The following is a 12,867-nucleotide window of genomic DNA, read 5'->3' on the forward strand; positions in this document are numbered from 1 at the left end:
CACACTTGTTATCTTACTGTAAATCACTATTAAATCACTAATATAAAAATAAAATAAATAGGGAGTTGGGCAGTATCGCAGCGGGTTAAGTGCACGTGGCGCAAAGCACAAGGACCAGTCAGGATCCTGCTTCAAGTCCTGGCTTCCCATCTGCAGGGGAGTCGCTTCACAGGCAGTGAAGCAGGTCTGCGGATGTCTCTCTGTCTCTCTTCCCCTCTATCTCCCCCTTCTCTCTCAATTTCTCTCTCTCTCTCTATCCAATAACAAATAAATAAAGTTAAAAATAAAATAAATAAATAAGGAACTGGCTGGGGAGACAGCATAGTGGTGCTGCAAAAGACTGATGCTTGAAACTCTGAGATTCCAGGTTCAGTCCCCTGCACCACCATAAGCCACAGCTGAGTAGTGCCATGGTAAATAAAAAAAATAAAGGGGCTGGGTGGTGGCTCACCTGGCTGAGCACCTGTTACAATGCACAAGGACCCAGGTTCAAGCCCCCAGTCCCCACCTGCAGGGGGAAAGCTTCACAAGTGGTGAAGCAGTGCTCCAGATGTCTCTCTCTCTCTCCCACCTTCGCTCTCAATTTCTGATGGTCTCTATCAAATAAACAAATAAAGATAATTAAAACATTTTTTAAAGAAAGAAAGAAAGAGAGAGAGACAGCTCACTCTGTAGAGTGGGTATCTGGCAAGGCATGCAAGTCCAGGACCAAGCCCCAGCACCACATGGGAAGGCCGCACCACTGCGGGAAGCTCCAGATCTTTGATGTCTCTTCCTTTCTCTCCACCTGAAATTTTACTTTATTTTGTTTTTGCCACAAGGGTTCTCACTAGAAGTCAGTGCTTGCACAACTCCACCACCCCCAGCAACTGGTATTTTTAATTTTGTTTTGTTTTGTTGTTGTTATCTTTCTTTTTGATAGAGGGTGAGAGACAGAGAGAAATAATGAGGGGTGAGAGAAGCGCCTGCTCATGACGCCTCCCCCTATAGGTGGGGACCGGGAGCTTGAACCGTGGTTCATGTGCATGGTTACATGTGCTCTCTACCGGCTATACTACCACCCAGCTCCTATCTGAAATTTAAAAGTTTGTTTGTTTGTTTGTTTGTTTGTTTGTTTGTTTTTGCCTCCAGGATTATCGCTGGGACTCGGTGCCTTCACTACGAATCCACTGCTCCTGGAGGCCATTTTTTCCCCATTACCCTTGTTGTTGTCATTACTATTATTGTTGCCACAGATATTGTCATTGTTGGATAGGACAGAGAGAAATGGAGAGAGGAGAGGAGACAGAGAGGGAGAGAAAAAGATAGACACCTGCCGACCTGCTTCACCGCCTGTGAAGCAACCCCCTGCAGGTAGTGAGCCGGAGGCTCGAACTGGGATCCTTACGCTGGTCCTTGCACTTCACACCATGTGCGCTTAACCCGCTGTGCTACCACCCGACCCCCTAAAAGGAATTTTTAAAAGGTGGTGCAGGAGCAATGAAATGGAATGTGAGCAAAACTCCTGGAAACACACATAACAACAACAACAATAATATTTTAAAAGAATTAAAAGGGCCAAGAAATAGCAGATTAAGTGAGGCACTGGGTTCAAAGCCTGGCACCACAGATGGTCACTATGGAAGGCACTTGAGGGTGGGGGGAAGCTTCCTGGGTGGTGGAGCAGTACATAAGTGTCTCTCCTCCCTCTGTGTCTCTTTTTCCCTCTATCTCTATCCTTCTCCCTATTTCAAAATAAATACAAAATAGAAAGTTGAGCCAGGAAGGGTGCTCAGCAGTTTTACATAGATGCAAAGCCCCGAGTTCATTCACTGACACCACATTTTTTAAAAAATCAATTAACTGAAAGGAGACAGACAACGCAGGATCCAGATCTGGTTCCTTCTCTCGTGCCAAAAAAGGAAATAAATTTTCAAATAAATAAACAAAGGAAGAAGAGTTGAGAGCAATGAGGGGAGGCCAGGCAGTGGCACACTGGGGTTAAGCGCACACAGTATGAAGCACAAGGACCCCAAGCAAGGATACTGGTTCAAGCCCCCAGCTCCCCACCTGCAGGGGAGTCGCTTTACAGGTGGTGAAGCAGGTCTGCAGGTGTCTCTCTGTCTCTCTCCCTCTCTACCTCCCCCTCTCAATTTTTCTCTGTCCTATCCAATAAAAAAAAGGCTTCCAGGAGCAGTGGATTCATAGTGCTAGCACCAAGTCCCAGCAATAACCCTGAAGACAAAGACAGAGGGCAAGGGAAAGAGAGAGGGTGAGAGAGAGAGAGAGAGAAAGAGAGAGAGAACAGTGGGCAGAGTGGACTTGCTGGGCAGGTCACTGGCCTTGAGTAACTAGAAGCCAAGAGATGGTGGCACCTCACACTCCAGAGAAACAAGACAGCTGCTTCCCCAGACAAGTGCATCCCAAGGTCTTCAGTAAGTAGATGTGAAATAGAATAGCAGTGGCACACTGGGTTAAGTGTGTATATAAGCATAAAAACCTGGGTTCGAGCCCCTGCTCCCCACCTTCAGGGTGGCCTCTTCATGAAGACTGAAACAGCTCTGCAGGTGTCTTTCTCTCTCCCTCTCTCTCCCTCCCTCTCCCCCATCCTTACTCAGTTTGTCTCTGTCCTACCTAGTAAAAATTTGGGAGAAAAAAAAAAAAAAAAGGAAAAAATAGCTGTCAGGAGAGATGGATTTGTAGTGCCAGCACTGAGACTCAGTGATAACCCTGGTGACAATAAAAATTAAATAATTAAATTTAATTACATTTTAAAAGAAGAGCTACAAGGTCCAGCAGTGGTCCATCCTGTTGAACACACATGTTGCCATGTGCAAGGACCCAGGTTCAAATCCTCAGTCCCCATCTGCACAAGGGGAAACTACATGAATGGTGGAGTAGTGTTGTAGGTATCTCTTTCTTCCTTTCTCTCCTTCCCCCACTCTACTTCTCTCTATTTCTATTTTTCAAAAGTAATTCAAGAAAAAGAAAAGACCATCAGGAGCAAAGGACTCATTCATTGTGCACGCACTGAGCCCCAGTGACAATCCTGGTGGCAGAAGAAATAAAGTGAATAGTGAGTGACAAGGGGACTCAGTGGTTGTCTTCAGCAACACCTTGTACACAGAGCAGGAAGCACAGGACAAGGTCTCGTGTCCGCAGGTGCTGAGTGTGTGACCAGTAGAAAGGATAGCACACGGACTTGCTAACTGGGAGTGCCGCCCCCCCCCCCCAACAAACCAGGCGACAGAAACCAGAAACCATATCACTGAGAGCTGCAAATGACAGGTGACTGACTGACTCATGAACACATGCGCTCCGAACACAGCATCTTCCAGGGCCACGCGGTGGTACACCTGCTTGAGTGCCACACATTACAGTGCCCAAGGACCCAGGTTCAAGTCTCCAGTCCTCACCTGCAAGGAGGAAACTTCAACAGTGATAAAGCAGGGCTATGGGTGTGTCACCGTTTCCCTCTCACGCTCTATCTCCTCCTCCAACTTCAATTTCTGTCCTAGCAAATAAAAAAAAGGAGGGACTACCAGAAGTAGTGGACTCATGATGCTGGCACCAAGCTCCAATGATAATAATAATAATAATAATAATAATAGCCAAATGGTAACATACCCAGTTGAACACACGTTACCATGCACAATGACCTAAGTTCAAGCCTCTGGTCCCCATCTGGAAGGGGAAAGTGTCAAGAGCAGTGCTGCAGGAGTCTCTCTCTCTCTCTCTCTTTTTGTTTTTTTTGGCCTCCAGTGTTATCACTGGGGCTCGGTGTCAGCACTACAAATCCACTGCTCCTGGAGGCCATTTTTTCCATTTTACTGGATAGGACAGAGAGAAATCAAGAGAGGAGGGGAAGACAGAGGAGGGGGAGAGAAAGACGCTTGTGAAGTGTCCCCCCTGCGGGTGGGGAGGCGGGGGCATGAACCAGGATCCTTACCCGGGTCCTTGCACTTCGTACTATGTGTGCTTAACCTGCCACACGACCCCCCCCCCAACAAGTGTTTTTTTTTTTTTCCAGAGCGGTGAACCTCTGGTTGTTGGTCAGACTGGGGTTTGAACCTGAAGCTCTGTTCCTCGGGCGTGAAGGCCTTTGCACACAGCCACTACACTAGGTCAGCAGTTTGCAAAGTGGCTTTTTTTCTTCTCTCTCCACCCAATGTTAAATTAAAATTAATTAAATTAATTTTTTTTAATTAAGAAAAATAAGTAAACAGAAGAAAGGGAGGGAGGGAGGGAGGGAGGAAGGAAGGAAGGAAGGGCCCCTTTCTAACCATGAACACCAGCCAAGCATCATAATGATTGCAGGAATCAGCTGTCCCTCTCATCCAAGGCACTGAGAAGGCTCATGGCACCCACATCCCTAGAGACTTATCATTTTGAAAAGAGGCAGAGAGGGGTCCAGACAGTAGAGCAGCAGGTTAAGCACACGGTGCAAAGCAGTGCACAGACAGGCATTAGGATCCTGGTTCCAGCCCCCGGCTCCCCACCTGCAGGGGGGTCGCTTCACAAGCAGTGAAGCAGGTCTGCAGGTGTTTATCCCCCCCCCCTTCCCTTCCTCTCCTGATTTCTCTCTGTCCTATCCAACAACAAAGACAGCAATAACTACAACAATGATGAGCAACAAAAGGGAAAAAATAGCCTCCGGGAGCAGTGGGTTTGGCACAGAGCCCCCAAGCCATAACCCTGGAAGCAAAAAAGAAAAAAAAGGCAGAGAGAGTGAAAGATACTGCAGCACCAACCAAAGCTTCCTTCAATTCGATGCCCTGGGGGCCGGGCTTGAGCCTGAGTCAGGCACATGGCAAAGCAGTGCACTACCCAAGTGAGCTAATTCACCTCCTTCTCTCCATGGCGACTTTTAAAAACTCCAGGTTTCAGCATCACACCAGATGTCCCCGGGAGGCCAACAGGGAGAGAACAACTGTAAGGGATTCCTCAGTGTGTATCCCAGGTCACTATTAATGTTCGGTTGCAGGGTTTATCATATCTGGGTTAGTGGTTTTAAAGTCAAAAGTCTCAAGAAATTAGTGGGTGGGTGGTGAAAATGAAGAGTTCCAGGCACCACCACCCCAGACTTCAGTGAAGGCAATGGGTGGTCCCAGAAATTTAAATTCTGTTTGTTTTTGTTTTGTTTTTTGCCTCCAGGACTCGGTGCCTGTACCACAAATCCACTGCTCCTGGAGGCCATTTTTTCCCTTTTGTTGTCCTTGTTGTTTTATTGTTGTTGTGGTTATTATTGTTATTATTGATGTCATTTTTGTTGGATAGGACAGAGAGAAATCGAGAGAGGAGGGGAAGACAGAGAGAGGGAGAGAAAGACAGACACCTGCAGACCTGCTTCACCGCCAGTGAAGCGACTCCCCTGCAGATGGGGAGCCGGGAGCTCGAACCGGAATCCTTATGCTGGTCCTTGCGCTTTGCGCCAAGTGCACTTAACCTGCTGCGCTACTGCCCGACCCTCCCTGTTTTTTTTAATTGCTACATAGAGTTATTTCTGGGGCTCAGTGCCTACATAGTGGCCTCTTATTATAAGTTTGTTGTTGTTGGGAATATATATATATATATTAGAGAGAGAGATTGAAACAGGAGATAAAACATTATTCCCCAGGGAGTGGGGCGGTAGCACGGTAGGTTAAGCGCACGTGGCGCAAAGCTCAAGGACCGGCGTGGGGATCCCGGTTCGAGCCCCCGGCTCCCCACCTACAGGGGAGTCCCTTCACAGGCGGTGAAGCAGGTCTGCAGGTGTCTATCTTTCTCTCCCCCTCTCTGTCTTCCCCTCCTCTCTCTATTTCTCTCTGTCCTATCTAACAACAACAACATCAATAACAACAATAATAACTACAACAACAATAAAAAGGGCAACAAAAGGGAAAATAAATAAATAATTTAAATAAATAATTTAAAAAACATTAATCCCCAATAAAGAAATTTAAAAAAAATAAGAAAGAGTAGATAAGGGGGGGGGGGGCTGGGCGATAGTGCATAGAATTAAGCACACATGGTGTGAAATCCAAGGACCAGCATATGGATCCGGGTTCAAGCCCCTGGCTCCCCACCTGTAGGGGGGTTGCTTCGCAAGCAGTGAAGCAGGTCTGTAGATGTCTATCTTTCTTTTTTTCTTCTTTTTTTTTTTTTTTTCTTTTACCTGAGCAGTGCTCAGCTCTGGCTTAAGGTGGTATTGGAGATTGAACCTGGGACTTGATGGAGTCTCAGGTATGAGAGTCTGTTTGCATAACCATTATGCTATCTACCCCCACCCCAACAGATGTCTATCTTTCTCTCCCTCTCTGTATTTCCCTCCTCTTTTGATTTCTCTGTCTTATCCAACAACAACAACAGCAATAATGGCAACAATTACAATAGCAGTAACAACAAAAATAGAAAATAAATGGCCACCAGGCGCAGTGGATTCGTAGTGCAGGCACTGAGCCCCAGCAATAACCCTGGAGGCAAAAAAAAGAAAGAAAGAAAGAAAAAAGAGGGGGAAAGAGAGACACCTGCAGCACTGTTTCACCACTTGTGAAACATCGCCCCTGCAGGTGGGGGACTGAGCTTGAACCCAGGTCCTTATACATTAGAACATATGTTCTCTACCAGGTCTACCACCACACAGCCTCAAAAACCTAAATTCTTTTTTTAATCTTTTACTTTTTAAAAAAATATTTATTTATTTATTTATTCATTCATTCATTTTTGTTGCCCTTGTTGTTTTACTGTTATAGTTATTGTTGTTATTGATGTCATCGTTGTTGGACAGGACAGACAGAAGTGGTAAGAGGAGAGGAAGACAGAGATAGGGAAAGATAGACACCTGCAGACCTGCTTTACCGCTTGTGAAGCAACTCCCCTGCAGGTGGGGAGCTGGGGGCTCGAACCGGGATCCTTACGCCGGTCCTTGTACTTTGTGCCTCGTGTGCTTAACCTGCTGTACTACCACCCAACTCCCTTAATCTTTTACTTTTAAGATTTATTTGTTTACTTATTGTATTTGATAAGACAGAAAGAAGTTGAAAGGAAAAGGGGAGATAGAAAGAAAGGTACCTGCAGCACTGCTCCACCATTCATGAAGCTTCCCCCTTTCAGGTGGGGCTTGGGGGCTTAAACCCGGGTTCCTGTGCATGGTAACTCAACTGTGCATACCTGAACCCAAAATCAGAATTGTTAGCAAGTGCCCCACACCACAGGGTCAGGATCATACTACTGAAACATGTTGGTTTGTAGCATACTAAGCCATTAATGAAGTAGGATATTCACTTCCAACAGCTGATAACAAAACAGTATTAAATTTGATAAAAATGCGACACACCACAAGGATAAGTGCAATGAAAAGAACTGCGGAAGGATTGTCAAAATTTCAAAAATTATTTGCAATTTTAGAGGTGAGACACTGCCTGAGAGGAAAGCAAGCTAAAAAAAAAAAACACTATCTCAGACACCAGAACAGACAACTGAGCAAGACCTCTGAGAACATTCACAGAACACAAGTACAAAATTAAAAATCTTCAATCCAAAAAATTAAAGTATGCTAGGGAGACAGTATAATGGTTCTGCAAAAAAGACTTTCATGCCTGAGGCACCAAAGGTCCTAGGTTCAATCCCCAGCAGCACTATCAACCAGAGCTGAGCAGCCCTCTGGTAAAATAATCGTAATTAAGGCAATGGATTGTAAACTTATTTAGCAAGGATTTCAAAAATAATATTCAGGGTCAAGAAAACAGCATAATGGTTATGCAACAGACTTTCATGCCTGAGGCTCTAAGGTCCTAGGTTCAACCCCCCCAGCACCACCATAAGATAGAGCTGATCAGTGCTCCTGTATAAATAATAATAATCATAGAATAAAAATAAATATAAAAAGAATATTGAGTACCATGATGCTGAGGTCAAACAAGCACCTGCATAAGATGTTGGGTTTATTTCAACATCACAGCTTTGAAGAAGTTGATTCAACAACATTGAGCAAATACCAAGCACCCAGCACTCTGAACAAAGCACTCTGAGTTCAGCACGTTCAGCATGAGTGCTGAACATGCAAAGACTCATCTGTATATTTAATTACATTCCAACTTCCCTTCCTTAAAGCACAGCCACTTACAGCACACACACAAACACGCACAGACAAAACCTTACCTACAAGATATTCATCACAGCATTATTTATAACAAAACAGCTAGAAATAACAAAAAAAGATGGCTGCATAAATCACAGGAAGGAAAAGTGTGTTTTCAAACAATATTTAAGACATCAAGAATTGCTTATATTAAATACTGAGTGGGGGAAAAGTAGTGAATATAATAACTACATATAGTTCAATTTTTTATTCTGTGTTCCTTATGAATGGTGAGGTTACGGTGTTTGCTTTCTAGTCCTTTCAATAATTTCCCAATTCTCTGCAGTTTGTCAGTTTAATAATAACTTTGGTGTTGTCTTCACTATCACTGTAAACTTTCAGCTAGAAAAAGAGACAGAGACAGAGAGACAGATGGAGGGAGAGATACCACAGCATGGAAGCTTCCCCTAAAATGACAGTGGACAGGGCTAAAGCCTGGGTTATTTGCTTGACAAAGCAGATACCCTCAGGTGAATTATCTTGCCAGCCTTAATAATAACTGTTTTAAAATGTGTTTATTCACTAATGATAGCAAAAGAATGAAGGGAGAAAGAGAACCAGAGCATCACTCTGGTATAGGTGATGCCAGGGATAGGACTCAGAACCTACTGCTTTTACGTCCAATGCTCTAACCAAACTTTTAGATTACTTAGCCCGGAGGGATTCACTTGGTAGAACACACACATCACCATAAGCAAGGACCCAAGTTCAAGACCCCAGCCCCCCCCCACCTGCAGGGGGAAATTTCATGAACCGTGAATCAGTGCTGCAGGTGTCTTTCTCTCTCCCTCTCTCCCCCTACTCTCTCAGTTTCTCTCTGTCTCTGTCCAATAAATGAATAAATAAATAAAATTTTTTTAAATGTACTTTAAAGGGGGGTCAGGTGGTAGCGCAGTGGGTTAAGCACACGTGGCACAAAGCGCAAGAACCGGTGTAAGGATCCCAGTTCAAGCCCCCAGCTCCCCACCTGCAGGGGAGTCGCTTCACAGGCGGTGAAGCAGGTCTGCAGGTGTCTATCTTTCTCTCCCCCTCTCTGTCTTCCCCTCCTCTCTCCATTTCTCTCTGTCCTATCCAACAACAACTACATCAATAACAATGATAATAATAACTACAACAATGATAAAACAACCAGGGTAACAAAAGGAAAAAAAATGGCCTCCAGAAGCAGTGGATGCGCGGTGCAGGCACCGAGCCCCGACAATAACCCTGCGGCAATAACAAACCAAAAAAAAGTACTTTAAAAAGACTTAGTCCTGAATAAAAGAAAGAAATGAAGCATCATTTTTTTTCCTTTATGAACAGGGGGTATGAATAGGCTGTTGTAAAAAAAAGCGAGGTTTGTTCATTCCAAAGTGAGATCATGGTTGGGGAGATAGCATATGGTTTAGGATAAGACTTTCATGCCTGAGGCCCCGGGATTCCAGGTCCAATCTCCAGAATCACCATAAACCAGAAATGAGCAGGGCTCTCAAAGTAAAAATAAATAGTCCAAAGTATTACAGGTTGTCTCCGAAGCAGGGCAGAGAGTCAAGACCAAACTCATAAATGTTTAAATAAACAGGGGAACTGGGGAAAAAAGGGGGGGAGGGCACATGAAAATACTGAATGAAACAGAAATAGACAAGAAATCAATAAAGCACAGAAACTGAAAGAGGGAAATAAAGGGACCGGCTGGGAGGTGGTGTCCGCTTGAAAGTTCACATGCCAACAGGAGTCCGAGGCAAGAGCCGGGTTTCCGAGTCACAGAGGACTCAGCAGAGGAAGTCCAAAACAGGACAGCATCCCCCAACCCCACCCCACCCCAGTTCTCACTAGCACTCAAGTGTTTTTAGCAAGAAAACCCCAGTGGTAGTTTTCCCCCAGCCCCACTCCACCGGTGAAAATACTGCAGCCAGGGTGGAGAGACAGAAGTTCCTAGGGGCACCCTGAGGAGACTTGAGCCAGACCACTGAATGGCAAGTGTTCAGGATGTGTAGGAAAACCACACCCTGCCGTGTGATGCCTCACAGCTTGGTAGGGTGGAGGGGGTGGGGAATAAGGGGAGTCCCCTTTACAAGGTCTTCCCCGAGGGACCCCACACCCACACACCTGACAGGCCACCCATTGCCCCTCCGATCAATGACGCTACAAACTCTGGTGTCAGATGCCAGTTCTCCACTTGCTCAGTTCCCAGGAGCACAGCTGCAACAGGACGAAGCAAAGGAGAAAGCCTCTGCTTCTGAGACACGGGTTCTAGACGCAGCCCCGTCTCCAGAGCAGAAGCACCAACTATCTAGAGAGGAAACTGACAGAGGGACCGTTTGTAAAGCTCCGTCATCATCATCTATTTGAAAGTGATCAGAAGAATCGCTGGTGGGGCTGGAGAACTAACTAGCTCACCATGTAAAGACCGCTGGTACCACGTGGGGGTGTCGCAGCACCGGGGGAAGATCCCGTGTTGTGATGTCTGTCCCTCTCAGTCTCCTGGCACACCAGGGCACTCAGTAAATGGAAGCGATTAATTTGCGGTGGCATCAGATGGTATCAGATGGGCTGCCCCATGCCGGCTCAAGCCAAAAGCACTCACCCTGATTATCTCTCCTTGCCCGGAAGCATAGAGCTGGGACCCGCTGGGGAGTGGCACTGAGATGGAAATGCTCAGGTAGCCAGACTCACTACCTGAAAGATGACCAGGCTGTGTGTGGGCCCCAATTCAGGGGCAGAGGACTGACTGCCCAAGGCATGAGGTCTGTACTCAGCCGGAGGAAATCTGCAGAGATCTCAGCTGTGTGCAGGTTCAGGGGGGCTGGAGAGGGGAATACAAAGGTGGCATCTGATAGAACTTGACCTTGATGGAGCCACCGCTCTGTGTCCCTTTCCTCAGGTCCCTGAGTCCCTCAGCATGTGTCCTCCTGGAGCCACCCACCAGCCCTCTGCCCCTGCCGGCTGAGGCTGGAGAATAGTGGACTAGCTACCAGGCCTTGTGGCTGTGTCCAGGAGGGTCACCCTTTCCCCAATCTGTCTACAAAGTGGCCAGGCCTGAAGCCCGTCAGTCTGAGGAAGGCTTCCAGAACCTCTGGTCCTGTGTCCCCCAGCCTGGGCTGGACAAATAGACATCCAAGGAACCAGATGTGAATTGAATGTGACTGTCTCCTCCCAGCCCGACCAGCCTCAGGCTCCTACTCTTGCCGGTGCCTCCAGGTCCCAGGCAGAGGGCCAGCCCCTGTCCCCTGCTCGCCCTGGCACTGGGGGATCACAGCATTGTCACACTCCATTGTACTGACGCCTGTGCCCCAGTCCCAGCGAGAGCTCTGTCCCTGGAAAGATCCCGGCCCGGCGCTTTCCAAGAGATTGTCTTTGACTGTTCTTTGTGTCCTGGTGCCGGGGTGGTTGGGGGCGGGCTGAACCACCCGGCTGCCTGAATCTGGGGGGTGGAGGGTCCTGGAAGGCCATGCAACGGAGTCCTGAAAACGCAGACACCCAATGGGGGCCCCCGCTGCACCCCCACCCCCACCCAGTACCTGCCACACAATGTTTGAGCCATGCACGATTCAAAAATAAAATTAGAAAATTCCAGCTCCTGCCTTTTTTGCAAGGGAGATGAAGAAGACACAAGATCTCACATGCAGCCCCGCAGGCAGGAAAGGGGGTTCGGGGAGCGGCAGGAAGGAGGAGGGGGTTCTGGGGATGGCTTCGCAGCGCCTGAACGACAAGGGCCAAAATCGGGGGGGGGGGGGGCTTCTGATGGTTTTTTCTTAACCCACCCCCACCGGGAAGAGAGCGCTGGGCCCTAGAAGAATGCAGCGGCGGCGGCTCAGGGAAGAAAGGCGGCAGAACTGGAGGCGCAGGGAGGCAGAGCTCGGTGTTCAGGGTTCGGGGTTCGGGGTTCGGGGCTCGAGGGGGGCTTACCTGGGGCGCCCGGCCGCGCGAGCAGCAGCAGGAGCAGCAGCCAGAGGCCCGGGAGCAGCGGCCCGGGGCGGCGGGGGGCCGGCGGCGGGGCGTCCCCGCGGCGGGGCGGCCCCTCCATGGGCCCGGCTCTGGGCCCGCGCCCCGGCCTGGCCTGCGCGGGCGGCGGCGGCGGGCGGCTGCGGCAGGGACCGAGGCCGGGCCGGAACCGAGCTGGGCGCCACCGCACGCCCGCCGCCGCTCCGCCCCTCCTAGCTGGGCCGCTGCCGGGCAACGCGGGCGGGCGGGCGGGCTGGCGGCGAGCGGGCGAGCACTCCCTCCCGGCCGGCCGGCGGGGCGCGGCCACCAGGGGGCCCCCGAGGCCTGCCTCCTCCAGCAGCACCTCCCTCCCGAACTCCTGGCTCCCCCCTTCTCCTTGGAAGAGGCTGCCCCCCCAAAACCTGGGCCAACACTGCCTGGCTCTTCCTGGGGCTCCTGAGCCCAGACGGCAAGTCAGTGGGCTATCTGACAGGTGGGACACCCGTCAGAAGGGATTCAGCCCGGCAAAGTAGGAGGTCCCCTTGCAGAGCACCCCAGTTGCCTAGAGGGCAAAGCAGGGACTCTACTCTTCCCAGCCTTTCTGCTCGAACCCAGGGCACACAAAGACAGGACCCCCACAAAGATCCAGGTGACATGAAACTGAGCCTTGAGGGAAAGATAGACACAAGAGATTTATTTCCTCATCTAGTTTAGAATGTCTGCTTGCAGACTTAAAGTTTGCACAATTTCTATTCATTATGGCCTTTGCTTACCTAAGTGCTCTCTCTCTCTCTCTCTCTCTCTTTTTGCTTTCTTGCTTTTTCAATTTCAGTATCATTTTCTTGAGGGAATACTGGTTCCCAAGA

At 48.5% G+C, this 12,867-nt stretch overlaps 1 protein-coding gene across 1 annotated transcript in view; it reads right to left on the reverse strand.

The window, feature by feature from the left end:
- KIAA1549 (KIAA1549 ortholog) overlaps nt 1-12,280 on the reverse strand; it is a 147,604-nt gene extending 135,324 nt beyond the window's left edge. The window contains exon 1 of the mRNA XM_060195666.1: nt 11,987-12,280. Within this exon, the coding sequence (XP_060051649.1) occupies nt 11,987-12,104 (118 nt within the window). The 5' untranslated portion in view covers nt 12,105-12,280. The remainder of the gene's footprint in view (nt 1-11,986) is intronic.
- Nucleotides 12,281-12,867: the final 587 nt, after the last annotated feature.

This window comes from Erinaceus europaeus, chromosome 8 (genome assembly GCF_950295315.1).
Source record: "Erinaceus europaeus chromosome 8, mEriEur2.1, whole genome shotgun sequence".
Lineage (NCBI taxonomy): Eukaryota > Metazoa > Chordata > Mammalia > Eulipotyphla > Erinaceidae > Erinaceus > Erinaceus europaeus.